General features: G+C 37.2%; 1 protein-coding gene across 6 annotated transcripts in view; it reads left to right on the top strand.

Moving 5' to 3' along the window:
- Positions 1-659: 659 nt before the first annotated feature.
- Positions 660-21,257, top strand: part of LOC137286913 (ralBP1-associated Eps domain-containing protein 1-like) — an 85,796-nt gene continuing 65,198 nt past the window's right edge. For all 6 annotated transcript variants that reach the window (XM_067818940.1, XM_067818939.1, XM_067818941.1 and 3 more), the window contains exon 1: positions 660-977. In XM_067818940.1, coding sequence (XP_067675041.1) covers positions 828-977 — 150 coding nt within the window. In that variant the 5' untranslated portion in view covers positions 660-827. The remainder of the gene's footprint in view (positions 978-21,257) is intronic.

Here is a 21,257-nt window from a genome sequence, read left to right as displayed (position 1 = left end):
ACTCGTAGTTCATCACACCAACTTCTAAGTGCCATTCGCGTGTAATATGATTATTTATTTCACTTTACCCGTTATGTTTCACCCACACTTAGTACCCTCGAATTTCTATTTCACACATTCCTGGTGAAAATGGCGTATTGTTTTCTTTCTTCTAAAAATCTTCATTTACATGCAACAAAGTGATAATGAATTAAAGGTAAGTTTGAAGCGAATTTGCCTGACTGCTCACCTGCTGTCGCGTATGCTGAATACAAATGAAAACAGTTGAAGGAAGGTAGTTTGTATAATTTGCCGGTGGAGAAAGCTATTTCACGGAAAGCTTTTTCTAGAACAATTGCGAATCATCATTATACACAAATCTCTAGCATCTTTTGGAATGTATTAAGTTTTCAGTGTATGTTAATTGAAATAATTATCCAAAATTAACCCAAATTAATCCATGTGAAACGCGATGTACTCTGTCTATATTTTCTACACCAAACTGGCAGATACTTGTATTCGATTATATCATATTTTGAATATGCTTTTAACAAAACCTATTTGTTAGCAAAATACAAGATAATTATAAGTGCTGAATGATGGATTTATGAATGATGACAGTTTTATTAAATCTGAGATATTTTAGTGAGGACATTGCGTATGGCATTGACCGAGAAATCAATTAAAGATGGAGTCGACTGTGACAGATTTCCCGAGTTATCCATCGTGTTGATGTGAATGTCATATTTGGAGTATCAGAACTATGCAAAAACTGTCTTTCTGGAGGATTAGTTGCAGAATACATAAAATCATTCGTATGTTGACATAAGACGTGCAAGAGATGTAAGATGGAGGGCCTGAAGCTCAGTGATCAAGAGCAGCGATTTTATGGAGAATTATTTCAAACCTGTGATACTGATGTTTCTGGGAAAATAAGTGGAATCAAAGCTTTAGAACTGTTCAGAGCTTCAGGTTTGAATCAGGAAGCGTTACATCAGGTAAGGATGAAAACGTCGGCAATATTGTCATACCCTGTTTCATTAAGATATGCGAGTTCTATCAGGAGGCCTATGTTCATCTCCGATACCCACTTTATAATGTTTGGTTTTTATTCAGAAAGGGGTGTTTCTCCTTTCCACGATGTTCTTTATTTACGTTTAATTTGTTTCCGTTTTGTAGATAGCATTGTTTATGGCTTTGTTGGTCCAGATAATTCAAGCAGGTTGATGGAGCCATGTTCAGAGGCGATGACTCATTTCGTGCAGTGGTCAAACTGACTCTTGTTATTGCCCACTCAACTCAGATCTATGATGAGACATTGTGGAATTGATGTTGAAAGGTGCCCTTGCCATTCTTTTAGTATGTTATTCTGAAATCATTAAACTATTTGACACCAAAACAGTTTTCACTTGATTTCTAAATGACAACTTCAATCACGTTAACTCACGAAGAAATGTTGGTAATAGCCATGAGGATTGTGTGATATTTTGTTGTCATTGAAAACTTCAAGAATTACTTGCACTTGAGGCTTAGACTAACTTAGAGTAGAGTCAGTGATGGACAACTGTCACATCCAACTGATATCTTTGCTTTAACAACTGTTGCAGAAGAGTAGTATGGTAATAAGCAATCTGAAACAATGTAAAGAGTGATAAAACGATACTTGGTTTTCTGTTGCAATATTCATATTTCTGGCGGATATACAGCCCCAAGCCTGCAATAAATGTCATGAAAATTTCAAAATTGGAATTGTATCCCCAACTGATGCAACCACTAATCATGTTTAACTTAATTTTATGACATGGCGTAAGTAGTCTGTATATTACTGAGAATAGTACCCCAAAAGAAGGAGAAATTTTCATGTGTAGTTTTGTTTTATTGTTTGAACACAACTTTAAAATGCAATGTAATATCCTTCATTTAGAATCTAAATTAATCCTTGATTCGTCATATATTTTTTAAGTGTTTGCTGACGTCAGAATTGCAAAATGTTATCATATTTGGATATGATTTTACCATCTTGGTTTCAAAACCAAGTTAGTTGTATCTGAATAAAATCATTCTGATTACTTTGTGTAAGGAATTGTGAGACAGGCAGGGTTTGTGTCACATCATTATGTTCAGTTGGGGTGATTGATAATGATCATGATAATGATGATTGTTCATGAGCTGACAAACACATTCGAGTGATCAGACTTGTCTCCATTGTCTTTGAACGTCCTATACCCTTATGCTGATTGGTGCTCATTATGTCTGTCAGTGGATTGTCTGGTCCAGATTCATTTATATATTGACCATTTTTGTCATACTGCTGGAATATTGTGGAGTATGGGATGAAACAATGACAAAAGATTTAAAAAATGAATTATTTAGTTGTTACTCATGATAGGGACAATGTTGTCCATAGAAGATATGGTGGTTACAACATGCAGTCTGTCTGATGTGTCAAATGTCTGAGTGGTATGGATTGCTGCTCATGCTATCGACCACCATTTTTTCCAATCCCAGAATGCACCATATCCATGTTAACACTTATTGTAAACCAAAAGTTACTGTGTTCTGTAATCTGATTGGTTGAAAAACATGATCAAATGGTATTAGATTCCCGGAAACTGAAAGACTATTCACCGCGTATTGACACGTAAACAATTGTTTTGTTGTGTCATCAACAGTGGTGACGTCATTCAAATCATATTGTGACGTAAAGTTAGAATGACGTCACAAATGAGCAACTCCAGATGCTACCATGAGAACCAGCTGAAACGGCCAGCTGATGACACTTCACTGCTGTGTCCGTATTCGATGTAAACGAGTGCAGACAGTAAAACCCCTTTGGTTTACTTTTGTGTTTACAATGTCGATAAACATCATGTGTTGGCCAATTTCCGGGTGTTATTGAGTATTTGAAGCATGGGAATATTTCATTTGAAACCTCCGGCTGACGCCGTCGGTTCCAAATGCATTCCCATGCTTCAAATACTCAATAACACCCGGAAATTGGCCAACACATGATGTTTATCTCCTAACTAATGACTTAAAAAAATCCAGATTTGTGGATAAGACAAAATGAGTGCTGAGACTTGTTAATGTTTTTGATCATATCTTGACTGTGAATCATTGCATATAATATTGATCTCAAGTCTGTTTGATCTGCATTTGGTTATTTACGAACAGTCGTCATATTGATGGAATATTTCTGAGAGCAGCATTACACAAACAGGCAAAACAAACAGCTTCTCAGCGAGAGTAATGGTCTGGAAAATTAGCTCCATTTATGATTGTTAACATCCTGAATAGTAAATCTATGCATTAATAATAAGTGGTCATTAGAGAAACGCATTGACCTGATCCTCCATCTGTTATTGACCATCATGCCTCACTGATAGTGGTCATCATAATTAGAGGGTTCTGGTGGGTCAGTGCCCTTGGGGTTCTGTTGACAGAGCATGGGAATGTGATGCTAACTGTTGTTCAGGACTGTCAGAGTGTCTGAGAAGACTGCACTGTCACATGATCATGATTACCTTTTGTCTTGGCCCTGTGCTTGATAGCAGTCTGCAATACACACCAGAAGAAAAGGATGTGTGTTGGAGACATCTGTCTTAATATTGCCTCAAGAAGAGACTTCAGGAATGGCCTTTTTTTGGGGGGGGCCTAGAGGCTTAAGCGTTTGCTTGTCACACCAAAAACCCCAGTTCAATTCCTCACATGGGTACAATGCATGAAAACCATTTCTCTTGTCCATTGCCACGATATTGCTGGAATATTTCTGAAAAAAGCAATGTTGAACCAAACTCCCTCGCTCCTTTTCCTTTGCTTCTGTACCACACTACAATACTGCAGATCTTAGAATTGGTTTTTAGCAACCCATGCTTTTCGTAAGAGGCAACTAACAGGATCAAGTTTAATAGGCTCGCTGACTTGGTTGACACATCATATCCCAATTGCATAAAACCAAATAATATTTTTTTCCAAATTTGCAAAAGATATAACAATAGCAACATTTGATCAGTGGTACCAATGCTGTAAACTTCATCTGGTCCAGTAGAATGAATTACATGGTGTTATATTTGGGTGCCCTTGAATATTTCACTGAAGGGAAACAGAAATGTGGCCAGTCCAGTCAGGATATGGCAATATGTAATGAATTCTTGTATGGAAGTGTGATATATGCTGAAGGATCCCGCAGCGTGTTGTGCTGGTGCTAAAACATTCTCTCCAGACTGAAGTAATCAACTCCACAGATACCAAACTGTCAGATGCAATCAATGCCGTGTGTTAAAGACGTACACCCTTTACTATTACATGCCTTTAATGAATTAATGAAGTGCCTATGTTATAGCAGAGATTAGATTATTGGTAGTTTGCCAGCATTTCTGCCTACTTGAACACAACACTTCTTTGTTATACAGCTTTCAACATTTTGAAAAAAATCCAACTTCAAATATGTTTGTGAAATTACTGAAAATGAACATTGATAGAATTTCAGTCTATTGCTCATATGTCTGACTCATTGTCAATTGTTACGTGGGCATGAAGTGGATTTGCATTTCATTTTCTGACATGCTTCAGTTAGTGTTGTTCCTACTGTTGACAACAACTTTCATTCAGGACCAGACAAAACCAGTGATTGATGTAGGGAGCAATCAACCTCACTGTTGGGGTCATAAGTAGCTGAGCCTGATCATTTCGCTGCATTGTCAGACCAGTGGGAATAAGCTTTGTCTCTGATTCGATAGTATTCCAGGTTAAAACAGCTGGGAATAATAGAAGATGCTATCCAGACAGAGACTCGTTCGACAATTCGGTGTGGATTTTTTTGCCTGAGATTTGTTTATTTATGAGCATAAGTCATAAGTTCATGTGAGAATGGACAGCATAATTATTGAAAGCTATAATGGGAATAAAATCACCAGATTAGTGATATGCAAGATTTTATGCCAAGGTCAGGTGAGTGCAATTTATTCAACGGTCAAAGCAATGGAAGTGTTTGTTAGACAGAAGCCGAGCCAAGCAGAGCGAGGTTGCCATTTTTTTTTCTGACACACCTTTCTTATATCTTATATACATAAGTCATACTTATAAATATATCGAAGTCAGGCATCTATGGTTTGGGCTGCCAGCCAAATTGAAATTACATTTATTGTGTATGTTGTGTATATCCCAGAGTTAAGTCCCTTGGCTTGTCAGGATCTGCTTGTTGCTTGGTTAGCATATAGTGAACCATATTATGCACTTAGTCTCTGTAGACCATGCTGATAAGTGTCCCATTGCCCAAAGCTGTCAAGATGTTGAAATCTGAAAATATCACGTTTATCACACTAGTGGAACACTAGGAACAAGTCTAGCTTTTACTTTACTCTGGTCAGCAGACTCATTTGTTAAGTTTGCAATAGGTGGAATATTCATTTGTTTAGGGTTGACATTTTCAGTGATATATCAGCAAAGTGAAAATGGGGGATCTGATTATTTACAGTGATCATGGGTTAATTATTTCAGCTGAGCATTGCCCAGAATAATATGGGGCTTGATGTATTCAAATGAAACAATTTGGTAAAACCTTTTGTAACTCGTTGCTCAATGTAAGACTCTACTAAGAGTAAAGGTTATATGCTGTAATGAGCAGTGTTGGCAGCTATCGCCATTGTTGTAATGTGGTGTAGACAGCATGGGTGTCGAATGTGAAATGGAGTTAGAAGCACCGCCAGTTTATGGGGTTTACAACTGAACAGCTCCCAATATCCTTGCCTTTTTATAATGTGGATGGCTTTATGCCAGTGAATGTTTACTTCATATTTTGTGAGTAGTTCTGAGAGATGTGTAAGTGTCAACAGTGATTCCATGTAAATAAGGTTACATCAACATGTTTCCACAGTGAGGTCATATGTGATCCATTACTTTGCAATAAAGGGTATACACTGCTAAATGTCTATTGTGAACAGATTAAAGTGGCATTGTTTTCTTATATTTGTGACTTGAAAGCTAAGAAAGTCCCAATGTTATTTCATGATGTATACGACATGTCTTACTTTGATATCATACCTCTCTGCATGAAGACCTGACAGATGGGTGAACTGTCTCATCTGCAGATCAGGCCTGAAGCTTCTGAGTTCCTGAAAAAAGCGAAACATGGTATCAATTTTTTGTGTTTTGAATATGATCATAAACAGGCTTTTTTAATTAAATAAATATAGCTTGTGCTACATATATTTTTTATGGACTATAGCCTGATGTTTCTGAGCTGCAGGACAGAAGTATCTGAGGGCATTGCTGACTGTTACATCTGTGCTCTGGGGCTTTCATCTTTTGAGAGAGAGAGGTTTCATTTCAATATAGGAGCCACATATTATACCATGTGCACAGTTTAACAGTCTTTTCTCAGTGGTTAACATGAAATGTTGGAATTGCAGCGATTAAGAAGACACTGACTGCTGATTTACCCTGAACTAGACATTGTCTGATTTTTATGTTTTAAAGTATGATATAGTAAAGAATCTGATTTTGAAGACGTTGAGGAAGTCTAGAAGTCTGTACAGACTTCGACCCAGGGAATTCTTTGCCTTGTCAAAGTGACATGCAGCTTCTTCTTGCACTGGGATGTAGCATTGCAACAGGTTCCTGATCACAGTGATTGTTACTGAACTTTATGAGACTTGGGGACAAGTACATCTCAAGAGCCTACTTACTGGACACTTTGGTTGACTGTTGATGTTATTTTGACTCAGATTAGGTACTATGTGATGTTAAGTCTGTCTAGGGTTGTTGTATATTGATTGAGATCAAGTACTGTGTGACATTCTCAACGTCTGGTTGTGTAGTTTTTTAATGAAATTGTGTATTATGGGACATTCTGACAGATTGGCCATATAGTTTATTGAGTGAAATCAGGTGCAATGGGACATTCTGACAGGCTAGTTGTGTAGTTTATTGAATGAAATCAGGTAAGAGAGGTGAGTCAGTGTTGTCAGTGGGCCCATCCTTGTCTCCGACTCGTCAGTTGTCAGCCATCATTTGGCTGTGCTTGTAGTTCCTCAGCTGTCTGAATCCTGTGTGTCTGAGTTGTAGCATGCTACACAGCAAAGCTAGCACGAGCTGACATTTGTGAAGGTAGTGTTTATGTTTGTGTAACCAAGTTACTTCCACTGTGAGATGATTACTGGCAGTACTCTTCCTCATTTGAATTTTATGTTGAAGCTAACATTTCAGTGCAGACGTGAAGCTATTTGCTCAGTTAAGTTATCTAACATTTTCAGGTCATGATTTGAAATAGCTGATGGCTTGTATAGTCAGCAGAGTTCATGCAACTTGTTGTGATTTGCTGAGTATGTTGTGTGTCATATATATAATCATGATAATGTTTCACTCTTATTTCTGATATTGCTATGATATGAATAATTGAAAGTGCTCACATGGCTGTTTTAAGATTCTGGTATGAAAATGGTTTTAGAGATATATGTTTAATATGTTTTTAAACATACTTCTAAGGAACTGAGAGAATAATATGCTGACCCCTGTTTGCCCCTATGTGTAGGAAGTAACAACAAACAATGTCTTGACATGATGTAACATTGATTTAACAGGATACATACACACTACACACATGGTACACTTCAATGCTGAAAACAAGTGGTAGGACAGTATTATGTTTGTTGCAATGAAATTATTCCAATGACACATGAACGGATACACATAGACAGATCCAGAAAGAGGGGACGAGGGTTGGGGAGGCGAGTCACACTTGCATGCATGTACACATGCCTTTTTCAAAAAGGCATGTCTGCCCGTGACAATTGTAGTCAGGATCACACATTTTATAGACTCCACTTTTGTCAAAGCTGAGGTGGCTGAGGGTGCTAGATGTCAGACTTGTGTGCTTGCACTCTGGTGCCTCAGTCTGAAAGTGCAGGTTCGAATCCTTGGTGGGCTTGAAACTGTGTTGTGTAATCCCAAGTATAACATGTTACATTTGACCACTTTCTAAGGGTCATTGTGTATTTATATGTTGAAAAATGCCTGGTCTGATTTCTGTTAAGATATTCTAGTTCAGCATGATATCATGGTGTTGTATCCATCTTTGACTAGGACGAGCCTCAAGTATCTTTATACTTATCAGTCAAGAATAGTGTTGGGAATTTGATTATTTAAATTAATCAGAACACCTCTAGTCTAGAACATCTTAAACACTTCAGACCTATTTAAAATATCAAGGAACAAGCCTTAAGAGAATTACACTTTTGTGAAAAGACAGAAAAAACATGCTTCCCTAAATCCCTCATTATAAGACTGAAGCATGGTACTATGGTGGCATGTGACAGGCTGGTGTTGTTATATCGAGGTGGCATTCCAAGTTGATGACAGAGGAAATACCATAAGATAATAATTGCCTGAGGAATGATTGATTTACCTCCATTTTGAAATTTGTTAAGTGATTGACTAAACACTCTTTTGTCTATAACAAAATGGACTAATTGAAGCACTAATACTGGTTACTTGGCTGATAGCGATAGATAAATAGCAAGCAGTGGCGATATTTGTATTGTCACTATGTAAACTGAGCAAGTGTGAGCTGAGACAATCTGTTACACAACGTAATATTCTGCCCAGACTGAGGATCTATATTTTGTGTGATATGACAGAAGGTGTTACACAGCAGAAGATAATCAGGCAGGGATTTAGGTGAGATTTCTTTGTTCGTGTGACATTAGTTTGATAATTTATCTGCATATCCTTGAATGAAGATCCTGTTAAGTGATAGAGTGTCAAATTGTGTCAGCAGAATTAAGATTCCTGTCCTTATTTTTTATGGTGTATATGTTAGATAATTATCTCCATATCCTTGAATGTAGGTCACAATGATAGAGTGTCAATATTTTTTAAATTGTGACAGAACTTAGTCACCTCAGTCCTTAGTTTTGAAGGTATTTTTTATTGTTGCAGCACTCTCAGTACTAAGCTCAATTACAGCTGCCTATAAATAATCGATCTGACATTGATGTTATCATGAACAATTGGTATTTTTCTTACAACTAGCTTGGCTTCCTGGCTTCCTGAGGCAGTGGGGTCAGCAAATGGTTGAAACGTTTGCTTGCCATGCCAAAGACCCAAGTTCAATTCCCGACAAGGGTACGAAGTGTGGAGTTCATGTCAGCAATTGTTGGAATGTTGCTAAAGGCAGGGTAATACTAAACTGACTGCTGGCTACCTATGGTGTTCATGGTAGCTAGAAGACCTGCCTAATGCTTGCTATTTCCACAATCCAATTTACACCATTGCATATTTTGGTTCTAACTCTAAGATATGAACGTCAAGCAGCCTGAATATTGAAATGTATGGAGTACCCTAAAGAGCCTGAAATTCTACTTGCCCTTGGTATAGCATTGACATTAGTCATGCTGACTTGGCTAATGGGATAGTGCAATTTGCATCCCAGAATTCAGGATGCATTATGAGGTTATCGCAGTAATAACACTTATTGAACAGGAAGCATTTATCGGGTAGCGATTGTGACATAAAATAGAATGGACGAGTGATCCGTAAGAATTTGAAAAGGAGCTCAACCACCTTTGATCCCAGGACAAGACAATATAAAATTTCTTAATGATTGTATAATGTATAATACTATCATGATCATTTAAAACGCTTAAGGGTTTTAAGAGGTATAGTCTGGAAGAAAAAATAAATGGCCTTCTCGTCCAACATCTGGTTTTCATGTTACATGGTGCATTGATTTTCTAGAGACCTCAGTCTGCTAAGTGACAGTTATGTGGTAGATGACATTCTGACCATTCATTTTGTAGTGTCTGTATATTGGTACATTGACTTACTCCTTGTTTGTAATTTTTTGTTGTTTTGTAGAGAGTTGCATCCCTTTGTTGTGAAGGAAACTTTTCATCATGTTATATATCCTGAGTGAGCTCCATATCCATGTTTGTGGATTTCATCAAACTCATAAATGATACCATCACTTTTAGCTGTCGATCTGCATGATGCAACTGAATACTTTTCAGAGCCTGTTAAACCGAATCCCACTGAGTAACAGTAATGTTTTTTGGTATTGTAAACACAACTTGTATTGTACAAACATGCAAAGCTATCTGACAACAAAACTCAAAATGGTTTCAGAAAACTTTGACAAAAAATCCTAACGTACATCCAGGTAAATAGATCCATTCCCCATTTACAGGGAGCAGCAGAACAGTGTTGAAATTAGATATCCTGCATTTGTTCTCAGCCACAGATTAAACACAAACTAGTTAAATGTATGTTTTGTGCATTTGACCAAGACTGAAAGTATGGCCACTGCAGGATATCAGCTATAGACTGCTGGCTAATGCGTCTGTTTATGACAGATATTGTGTTACCTTAATACTGGGTTGACATTGTATTGTCTGAATTTGTCTATGAATATTAACAAGAGACCTTGATGATATAAGGCATGTTTGATGCATCCAACCTCATCTGTGGGGACCTGTGAAGGTCCCAGGGTAAAATAGGCCTTCAGCAACCCATGCTTGCCATAAAAGGTGACTGTGCTTGTCGTAGGAGGCCACTATTGGGATCGGGTGGTCAGGCTTGCTGACTTGGTTGGCACATGTCATCGGTTCCCAATTGCGCAGATTGATGGTCATGTTGTTGATCACTGGATTGTCTGGTCCAGACTCGATTATTTACAGACTGCCGCCATACAGCTGGAATATTGCTGAGTGTGGCGTAAAACTAAACTCACTCACTCACTCATCTGTAGCGTGGGATATTCTTCTCAACACCTGTCATCTGAAAAGGTTGATGTTTCTGTAAGTATTAGTTCTAGACATGTGCTCAGTATTTGTTCAAGCCTCTAAGATGATGTATTGTGCCACAGTTGGCATCGGTCATCAATATTCGCTGAAGCCTGAGCTTGAGATGAGTTACATGTCTGGGATATTGATTGATTGTTTTTCAATATGATTTAGAGCATGAACACTCCATACCCTTAACTTAGGCTTAAAGGAAGGTGATTAATATCTGAAACCTATTTACAAAATGTCCAAATGAAAGTTTTGGTTTTAACACTATCCTTAAAATGATTCCAGATGACAATTTAGAAAAGAGTGAGGGAGTCGTGTTTTATGCCGCTTTTAGCAATGTTCCAACAATATCTCAGCAAGGGATACCAGATATTTTGGATGCGACGAAACATCATCAATACATTTTCTAAGATGATATAATTAGTAATTATCAATAGATTCAAAACTGTATTTATATTTAGTTTTTAAAGTATTGGTTTAAATGTGTTATCTATTGTTTAAATTTTGCTATTGTGTCATGTTTTTTATGTTATGAGAATTATACGTGATTATTTTTCATGCACAAAAATGAGAAATTAGAACTTTTGGATCTCTGAGAATAAAACATGTTGATCTTTTCATGGACATTTATAAAATATGAAATATGAATGTTCTAAGTATAAGTAATTGACACAATCATGCCTGAAAATAGGTATTGTGATACATATTGAATCGTGACATGGGTATTGTGATACATATCAATTCATGAAACTTGTGTATCGTGACATCCATACCAGATATTGGCTCCAAACACTGTATCCAAATGGGGAATCAAACCCGGATCTTCAGCGTAACAAGCATAAGCCCATATTGAGAAGGGAAAGATAACTCTTCATTTAATATACAGACAATCCAGATTAATTTTGGAACTTAGAAGTGTCTTTAGCAAAAGCCAAAACTAAACCAAAAGCATTGGTCAGGGTGAACTCATGGGAAACCTTTAATTTTTTATGGCATAACCTTGCCAACAGGTCATACCATGAAAAATTTAGGCCGTAATCAGAATGAAGGGTAGGGGGCCAAGATATTTGTTGCTGTGGTATTTGTATCAAGGGATCCCCTTCACCATTTTGACATTTCACAGTACGGTTATGACAGGACCTGATGGCATATGTAATATCTACCACTGCCATGTTTATAGTCCTTCTGTTTGATACCAGAAAATTTAATTAAACTTGTCACATTTCCTTGTTGGCTACCACTTGAAACTAGGTCAGGGATAGAAATACTTTTTTTTCTAAGTGTGCCTTAGGGCACCAGATGAATATTTTATGTATGCCTTTCAGAGTGTGCTCATATGTACTTTTAGAATAAGTGACAATGATCATTTGAAATTTATTGTTGAATATAGAAACAGGTTTATGAATGTTCATATAAGCAATGCATTCAGTTTGTGAAAGAAATAAGTGTTTTGGGGTTAAATGACTTCAGGTGACTTATGTAGGGGTTAAGATATCCCATCGCCCGACGCTAGGGACAAATCAGTTTTCATTTCAGGCAGTCAAACAATGGTGTCTTACTTGTCCATGGACTACTAGATAATTTCCACTCATGGTTTCAGACTGCAAATAAACTTGGATTTCATTTCATATCTGCTCCATATGTAGCCATTAAATTTTGCAATGATGATAATGTAGAGTTATCTTTTCTTTTTATTACTTTTCAATAAATAGCCCAGTAAATATTAACATGGCTTTTGGCTTTTAAAGAACAAAATTTTACCTCCTGGTTATGTCTTAAAAAAATTAAACATACATAAGGGCACCAAGAACATTATTTAACCATGCCATTTCAATATTTACAGTGCCATGACACGCTTGTATGAGGAGTATTTATAATCCTGTAGGTGCCAATTTGTTGGAGATCGGTTTTCTGACGTGATGAAAATGGTAGTAAGATTTTTTATCTTGTGTTGCTAGCATCATGCTTTATGCTCAGTGTCTTTATCATGTATTTGAGAGTCAATTATTTGTGGTCCAACCTTCAGACTCCAAAGTTCCTCAAATGAGGTGTTTAGGAAGATAGTTGAACACTACAGCAGCCTTTAGTGTAAGCAGATGATTTTATGTTCCAGACAGATCTTTGTGAGGGCTGTTACAATTCACTTGTAAATTCTTTAAATCAATCCATATACCTTCATGAGTTCTATTCGTTATTCATGATCACTAGAAATAAATATTCATGATTTTTGTTTAAGGTTTTCTTTTTCTTAAATTTGAAAGTGTTCATAATATTTTACGTTACTTTGAATTCCAATAAATTCCATCTTACTAGGTTATTACTGAAACTGTGTATGTAGAACATCGGCCCAGATAGCTCCCAGCATGTTATAACTCATAGGCTAAGTGTCAGTCAACTAGATTCATACAAAAGTAATATGTTTTTCATGTACAGAAAATGTATGTGTCTGTGTTTGATTTACAGAGTTTGTCTGTCTCTGTAGGTGAGAATCTGGGGTAGAATAGGTCTTCATCAACCCATGCCTGCATTGCTGTTTAACGCTACACCCAGCAACATTTGACAAAGGTTGTAAATAAACCAAACCTGTGACTGATACTATGAGCAACAGTCCAACGATCAAGGTAGTTGCAACACTATCAGCCGAGAGACACCTTAAGAACAGTAACCCGTGAAGGTCTGGGTTAGAATTGTCTTTAATAACCCATGCCTGTCGTATGAAGAGACTAATGGGATTGGGTGGTCTGTCTCACTGACTTAGTTGACACATGTCATCTGTTCCCAGTTGTGAGGATTGGTGCTCTTGATGTTGATCTCTGGATTGTCTTATCCTGATTCAATTATTTACAGACCACTGACATACAGCTGGAATATTGTTGAGTGTGGCGTAAATCTAAACTCACTACTTGATATACCATACATAGTGTAATAAGCATCCTGCTTCTGTAAACAAACTCAACTAACATCTTGTTGCTTACTTGCTTATTGCCGCTTTTAGCAATATTCCCGCAATATCATGAAGGAAACGCTAGCAATGGGCTTCATCTGTTGTTCCCATATGGTGAATTGAACGCTTTAACCATTACTCTATCCCCCTGCCCCAGAAGATAAAGTAGTGTTTGTGTCATAGTGTATAATCATGCATGGGGACAACATCGTTTATCAGTTTGGTCAACAAGGTATTTAACGTCTGGTGCACATACATCTATACCAGTGTGCTAAATAGACACTGATTGCAGAAATCCATTTGGACCAGTAAATCATCACAGTCACTGACTCATCTGGCTAGTGAATTTTCATGGGGTTATTTTGTAAATCATCACTGGATTTGTTAAATTATAATACGTTTTCAAATCGTGTAAGATTATGGCCTGATAGAAATGATCATCAATGAGCTTCATGTTGTAACCCATGTCTACATTCAGATTTCAGAGTAATGTGTGAGATAGTAACTTTCAGGCATTACTAGATCAACTGGCTTGCAAAATTTGGAAACTATTTCTCACACTGATCATATGTGACTGACCATGACATATATCTAGTCTGTTATGAATATACCCCTGCCCTAATCATTACCACAGCTGTGTTTCATGACATCACCACCACCTCTTCCTGCTCCTGCCAGTAACTAATTCCTCTCCTTCATTACCTTATTTGATGGGATGGCTATTTGTAGCGACATGATAATCAAATGCCGCTGAAAACATACCTGTGGTAGCTAATGGATCATGTGTAAATATGACATAGAATGGATATAAGATACACTGGATACAGAGGTGGAGATAAATTATTTCTGGTTTTTAACCTATTCAACACTGTAGGCCGAAAAATCGGCCAAGATGTGACCAGTCCCCTGACACCATAAGCCGAAAAATCGGCCAGGGAGTAGTCACATCAAAATATCTAATTTTTGGAAACTAACTAACATATGATTCATTTATCAAATCTGTTTGTTTTTATAAAGCATGTAAACACTTCTTACATTTCAAATTACCATATATTATCAACAGGATTAGAAATATATACAATTTTTCGCAATGTTATTGATAAACTATTTTCACTCACATGCTTTGGCAATGGGTCCTCATCAGAGTTCTCAATAAGCTAATTAACAATGTTTAGAGGATATAATCAAACAAATCAAATAAATTGAATACAATCAGCAACAGTACTCATAAAAGTTGTCAAACGAACATTATAACTACTATTTCCATCTTTATTGTGTGATCGTGTAATGTAATTCAAGTGGCATCTCGGTTTTCATCACTACAAACTTCATGCTCAGACTTGATTTTTAATGTTTATATATGCATAAACGTTCTTGTCATGTGTCATCATGTAGCACGTTACATCTTCTAAGTTTCATAATTCACGGATACGTGGTGATTATTTTGTGTAACACCTTCAGAATGGTATGATTTTACCCCAACATTTCGTCTGAATCTACAGGTTTTCGTTTATGAAGATAGTATCCATGGCTGTGATCAGATTGACTAACTTAGGTCAGGTGTCTGATTTTGACCAATCGTGATCCTTATAGCAGACTGAAGTGAAACGTGTTATTAGGAACTAATCTTTAGCCAATAAAATCGTTTCTTACAATGTGAAAATACTCTTGGTGTCGGTACAGTGATATTGTTGATGTTCAAAGTTTTTGAACGATACCCGCCTTCAAACGAATAACCTCGCATGTTATTCATACAAAGCTTCGAAAACTGAGGTATTTCATGCTTTTGTGTCACGTTACCGAGCAGAATGCCATTGATATCAGGAAATACACGGCCATACATATTATTTCAGAAATCTTTTTACAATATTTTTCTGATCGTGTAAAAATCAAAATATGGAGGAAAAAGAGAAGGGGATATCATGACATGTTACAAATGGAAAAAAATCGCCCCAGTTTTTGCTTCCTTTGTGGTTTATCTGGATATATAAATGTGCAGGCCTGCAGTTTCATTAAAAAATTAATTTATTTAATTTGTGGTCGTTTTACTTGAATAATGTAATGAAAAATAACTTCCATATTTATAAACAGTAGGACTAGACCTTTCAAAAGGTGTATGATATGTGGTAGTAATAATGATTTGTGACCTCAGAGTTTCTTGGAACTCAGTGTCATGGCCCTATATGCATCTGGTTGATGGGTGTTGAAAGATTTAATGAAATCAGCAACAGGGCAAGGCTTCTAGCTTATCAAGGGAGGTAACTGAGACCAATTTTAATCAGTCATTTGGTTTTGCTGTGTCTACTTTGTGATGCATAATTAATTCACAAATGCATTAATGGAATACTGAATAAACTAGTCATGGTGCCACCATCAACGCAAGGCAATTGAATTGGATTACCTATTACAACTGGGATGGAATTGGGTGGGAATTAAGAAAAAAACTTTCTCTTTTGTTCCCATTTGATCCAGTTCAGAACAGTTCGTCAGTTCTCCGTTTGGTTACATCTGACATATGGGGATTCTTTGGTTACATCTGACATGGGGATTCTTTGGTTACATCTGACATATGGGGATTCTTTGGTTACATCTGACATATGGGGATTCTTTGGTTACGTGTGGCCTGACCAATACATGTATCATTGTATCCTGACATTGTAAATAATTGTTCATTCTGTCAACCCTTGGTTTAGACAACGAAGGTACAGCTATTAACTGCCTCCAATGATAGTGCTGGAATAGTGCTGCCAGGATTGTAAAACAAATTCACCATTACTTGAATCTCTGACAATCAGTTGAAGGCAGTCCCTGACATAAACATCAGTTAATAACCTGTGTCCTGTTCTGAAGAAAGAGGTCAGACATAGATACCAATTAAAGTGACACTAATGGTTTCCGTGTCAACCAAGTGAGGCATAGATTGTAGTTATAGGTGGGCTATGTTTCTTGATTACCAAGCGAAGCTGCAGATCCACTGATTACATGACGTTATCTGTTCTTGATCATTCATGTAAGACTTGGTGTTCTGGAATATTATGGCAGTTGGATGGCCTACAGTCCTGTCTGCAGAATCCATGATGTATATACACCTGGAGCATCATCAAATGGATTTGAACTGGATCCAGTGGAGGGTCACTAGGCCATGTTGTCATAGAACAGAGCTTTTGTTTGATTGCCTTAGCACTGGAAGGTTTATGTAATGGTGAAATCATGGAGAATCTAAAGATTTCCAACTTTCCAATTTCATATATTTCTCTGCAAGTTTGTGTAATGACTTATAGCTGAGTCAGTTTTATATCTTCATCAGCTGTGAATTTATTTTATGCTGAAAATACGTTTTTTCAAATATGATCGATGCTAGAAAGAAATGATGGTTGTATGATTAATGCATCCTTTTTCTCTAACATTCATGTCAGTAATATTTTACCAAATAACTCTCCTTTCAAATCGAAATGTCTTTGCTCAACACAAGGAAATATCATAAGTGCAAATGAGCCTAGAAACTTTCTCTTATCAGAGGCCTTGGTAGCAAATAACTCATGAATGGTAAAGAACAAAGACAGCCTTGAAGTTTGAGTAAAACCTAACATTATTGTCAGATGCGAAGGCATGTAGGTCTGAAAATTACAAAGCTTCATTGTTTGGGAATTCAATGCTTTTGACTCTATCAGAAAATGACCAGTAAACCTCTCAAGAAATGTCATGCTGTTGCAGATATGTTTGATTCTGAGTACAATGTTTGAGTTGTTTTCCACTTGAAAGAGACCCAGTACACTGAGTAAGTGGTGGAGGCTGAACGTATTAGTCACACTGCTGGTGCCAGGCTGCTGTGTATAATTATTGTGAAAATCTATATCATGGGTAATCATTATAGAGAGTATTATGTTGAGATCTCGGATACAATCGCCCAGCTGGTCAGTGCGACTTCGTGTTTTGTTAGGGCTTCTGTGTAGCATGTCAGCAAGTTAGCAAAAGATTCAACGGAAGATTGTTCATACTGTGCCAAAATTTGTTCAGTCTTTAAGCCCCATCTTGTGTTTTTCTTATGTTTTTGTATATAGGAGGTTGATAGTTGGTTCAAGTTGGCTGGATAACTCATATCGATCATGTCAGTTGAATTTGTTGGACACTGAGGGCCATCCAAGATAATTTTGAATGTAATGCTACAAAAGAACTCTCTGTCTGATTTTTATTATCTCTTGAAAATGTCCTTTTGTCCCTGGCAATGACACTGGATGTATTCTCCCAAGGGAGCTAAATGCTATTGGAATGTGAAATGAATAAGGTTATAAGGTTAAGCTTTGTCTATGTGATGTATTAGTATGTCTTATGTTATTATGACTCTGACAAGAAATTGCTATTGATTTTGAAGTGAATTTTGTTTCTCTCCTGTAAGCTCACAGCTTTATCTTGACCTCTCATTAGTGAAACTGCTGTGGTGACATTAGATCTGCTAGGACATAGGATGCAGATAGTATTGGGAACTCTGGGACAGGGGCTGACCAGTCACAGTATGAGACTCGGAAAGGTTGTTACATTAAATGGTGACCAGAATGTATTGTGTGTAAGTTAACTGGATAGGTGAAGGGAATGTTGAATCATGTTTCAGTCAGCCAAATGACAGCTGTTTACCGCAGTGTAAATTTAACTAGAGTTTGTTAGGTAAAGATAGAAGAAAAAAACTGTATGTTGTTCACCTATAAATACTGAGGTCAGGACCAGATAAACCCATGACTGATGTTATTAGCAACATTCCATGATATCAAGGCATGATGTCATACGACTCACTGAGCCTGAAAGCTCATTTTGTTATGGAGTGGGATGGCCAAATTGTTAATTAAGCGTTCACTTATAACCAAAGCTCCAGTTTTGATTACCAACACTTCGAACTGCTCACCCACTGAAAAAATAGAAGTCATGGTATAGATTATTGTTTTATCCATGTGTCAAAACATCTAAAAGTAATTAAATTTATCGTTATTTCATTCAAAATGTCAGCTGTGAAGATCAGGATCTTTTTACTGCTTATATGGATGATCATCACTGGATTATCTGGTCCAGATTTGCTTATTTGCGAGCCCCACCATACAGCTATGTTGCTTTGAGGGGCAATAAAAAACCAAGAAAACAACAGCGAAAATAATACAAAATGTGAACAGTTTTACCTGTATACTGGCTTTATTGTAAAGTATATACTTTGTATGGAATTTTACAAATACACTCACAACCAACCAAACAAACCAACAACTGTGCTAAGTTGGACCAAAGTCGATGGGAAATTTATGAACTTTTACAATCAAACTGATTTCATTTGACTTGTATTGTTCTTTTCCTGATAGAACCTAAACAGGCATCCTTACACAATTGTCGGACTCTTCTCATTTTATCATAGCCTGACTGACCGATAGAGATTTACTTAGACTGTGGCTGGATTGCCCATGCTAATGTTGCACACTGCTGTCACTGTGTTTAAACCCGACAATGTTCATGTCTATTCTCTGTTTCTAAACATTGGCATGAGTTTTAGTTTGTTGTTTGTTTCTTCAACCTAAGGTCAAAGTATAAGCTGGGTGTGTTGTGTTGTCGTGAGAGGACAGGTCAGGATGTTGTGACATTCCTAATGTATGAGAGGAAATGAGTTCAGGGCATCATGACCTATGGTCACTGAATTTCTCAAGTTTTTGTTTGGTTGTTCCTGGTGTCTGATGGTATCACTATGTTATAAACAGTAATGTGATTAAGTGATATCAGAGCTGACATGTTCAGAGAAAGTGGATTTGCTGTTGTCTCTGCATGAGTGAGTGAGTATGGTTTTCTGTTGCTTTAGCAATATCCCAGCAACATCATGGTGGGGAACATCAGAAATGGGCTTCGCACATTGTACCCATGTGGGGTATGACAGGCAATCACTTTAAGGACGAGGCCGCCCCACCACCCACTCTTTGCATGATATCAGAGCATTGACAGTCAAAGGTGTATTATACAGATGATACATATGGCTGTATTTTAGCAAAAGATCACAATCCTTGCAGATCGTGAGTTGTGTGATGTAAACATGATATTTATTCAAATCACCTTTCGTTTTTTTCTCCAACCTGTGGGATTCCGGTTAAAATACAAGCCCTAAACATTTTGTGCTTGTCATAGGAGGTGGCTAATGGAACTGAGTTTAGTCACTGACAGTGATACTTAATAGTTGTGATAGGAACACCTACAATCAGACCCAGAAAGGGGAACATGGGTGAAGTTGTCTCTGCTTACTCCACGGATTTTGGATCTCGTTAATCGTTTGTCCCACCAACCATTCTTCATGTACAAGGTGACAAAGGGAATGGCAGAAGTGGTTGATGGCATGTCCTGGTATCCCGTGGGTAGTAATGACTTTATTCACCAGTTTGTCCTAGGCAGACGTTCTATGCAATCTGGTGTCATATGGCTAAGGCATGAGTGAGTGTGCTAATTAAAAAACAAACAAATTTTATCATGGAGCTGAATATGTACTGGGGCTTTCACAGATGAACCGTCTTTACTGATACAGACTTCTTCTTAGGTGATGGAAGCTGATGGGGCATTTTGGAAACTAATGGTTGTATTAATGGTACCAAAAGCAATGTCAGAAATTTCAAGCTGGTTTTGGGTGAAAGAATAGGATTGTAATCTGAGGGTCATCTTCATCATTAGCTTTCAATATTATGACACATCTTTTCCTCCTTTTTCAAGCACTGTCATAGTTTGGATTGGAATAAATATTGCTGAATTTCAGGGAAAGTGAAACATTTTGATTTTGCAACGAAAGTGGAGAAATTGATCCTGGATATGGGTATCACATCATGATTGAGGTGAGCAAGTTGTTGATTGATGCCAGCAGACTAAGTAGATGTTAAGTATAGATTTATTACCACGTTTTTGTGTCAGGTTTGCATCAGGCTGGTTCATTGGGGAGGAATTTGATGATGGGCACCTGTCTAGGAATGTGAAGAATATAATCCACAGGTAGTTATAGGGAATGAAACATTGCTGTAGCTCTCTAGAGATTTGAACCAGACAAATGTACTGGTTTCTTAATGGAAGCATTGAAACTTGGCAGGGGGAGCTGGCCATGGTTTAGGCTGGGCAAATGTATAAAAGAGTGCAAAGGCAGATCATTTCTCATTCTACATTGTAACACCAACAAGTGCAGCCCTGTGACATCAAGGGGTTGTGTTATATGAAGAGGAAAGTTAAGACATTACTTATCATAGTAGACTGTTAATATGGTCTGGTATTGACAGAATTCTGAACTTGTCAAATCTGGTTTGGGCAGATTCCAAAGTAGCTACGTTTCCCAGTCATCCTGGTATCAGGAAAGGGTTGTTTTGTTTGTTGTTTAATGCAACACCAGGGATCAAAATTAAATTTTTTTTCAAGTGTGGCTCATGGGCACTGTCATCATAATTTAAGTGTTCCATTTCAATTTCAGATGTGCCATATATTCATGATGTATTCAACTGAACCTCAAAGCATAACATGACTTGAAGTGAATGTTTAAGTTGATATTGTATCGTAAC

The sequence above is a fragment of the Haliotis asinina genome, chromosome 6, assembly GCF_037392515.1.
Source record: "Haliotis asinina isolate JCU_RB_2024 chromosome 6, JCU_Hal_asi_v2, whole genome shotgun sequence".
NCBI lineage: Eukaryota > Metazoa > Mollusca > Gastropoda > Lepetellida > Haliotidae > Haliotis > Haliotis asinina.
This window is presented reverse-complemented; position numbering and strand designations above follow the sequence as displayed.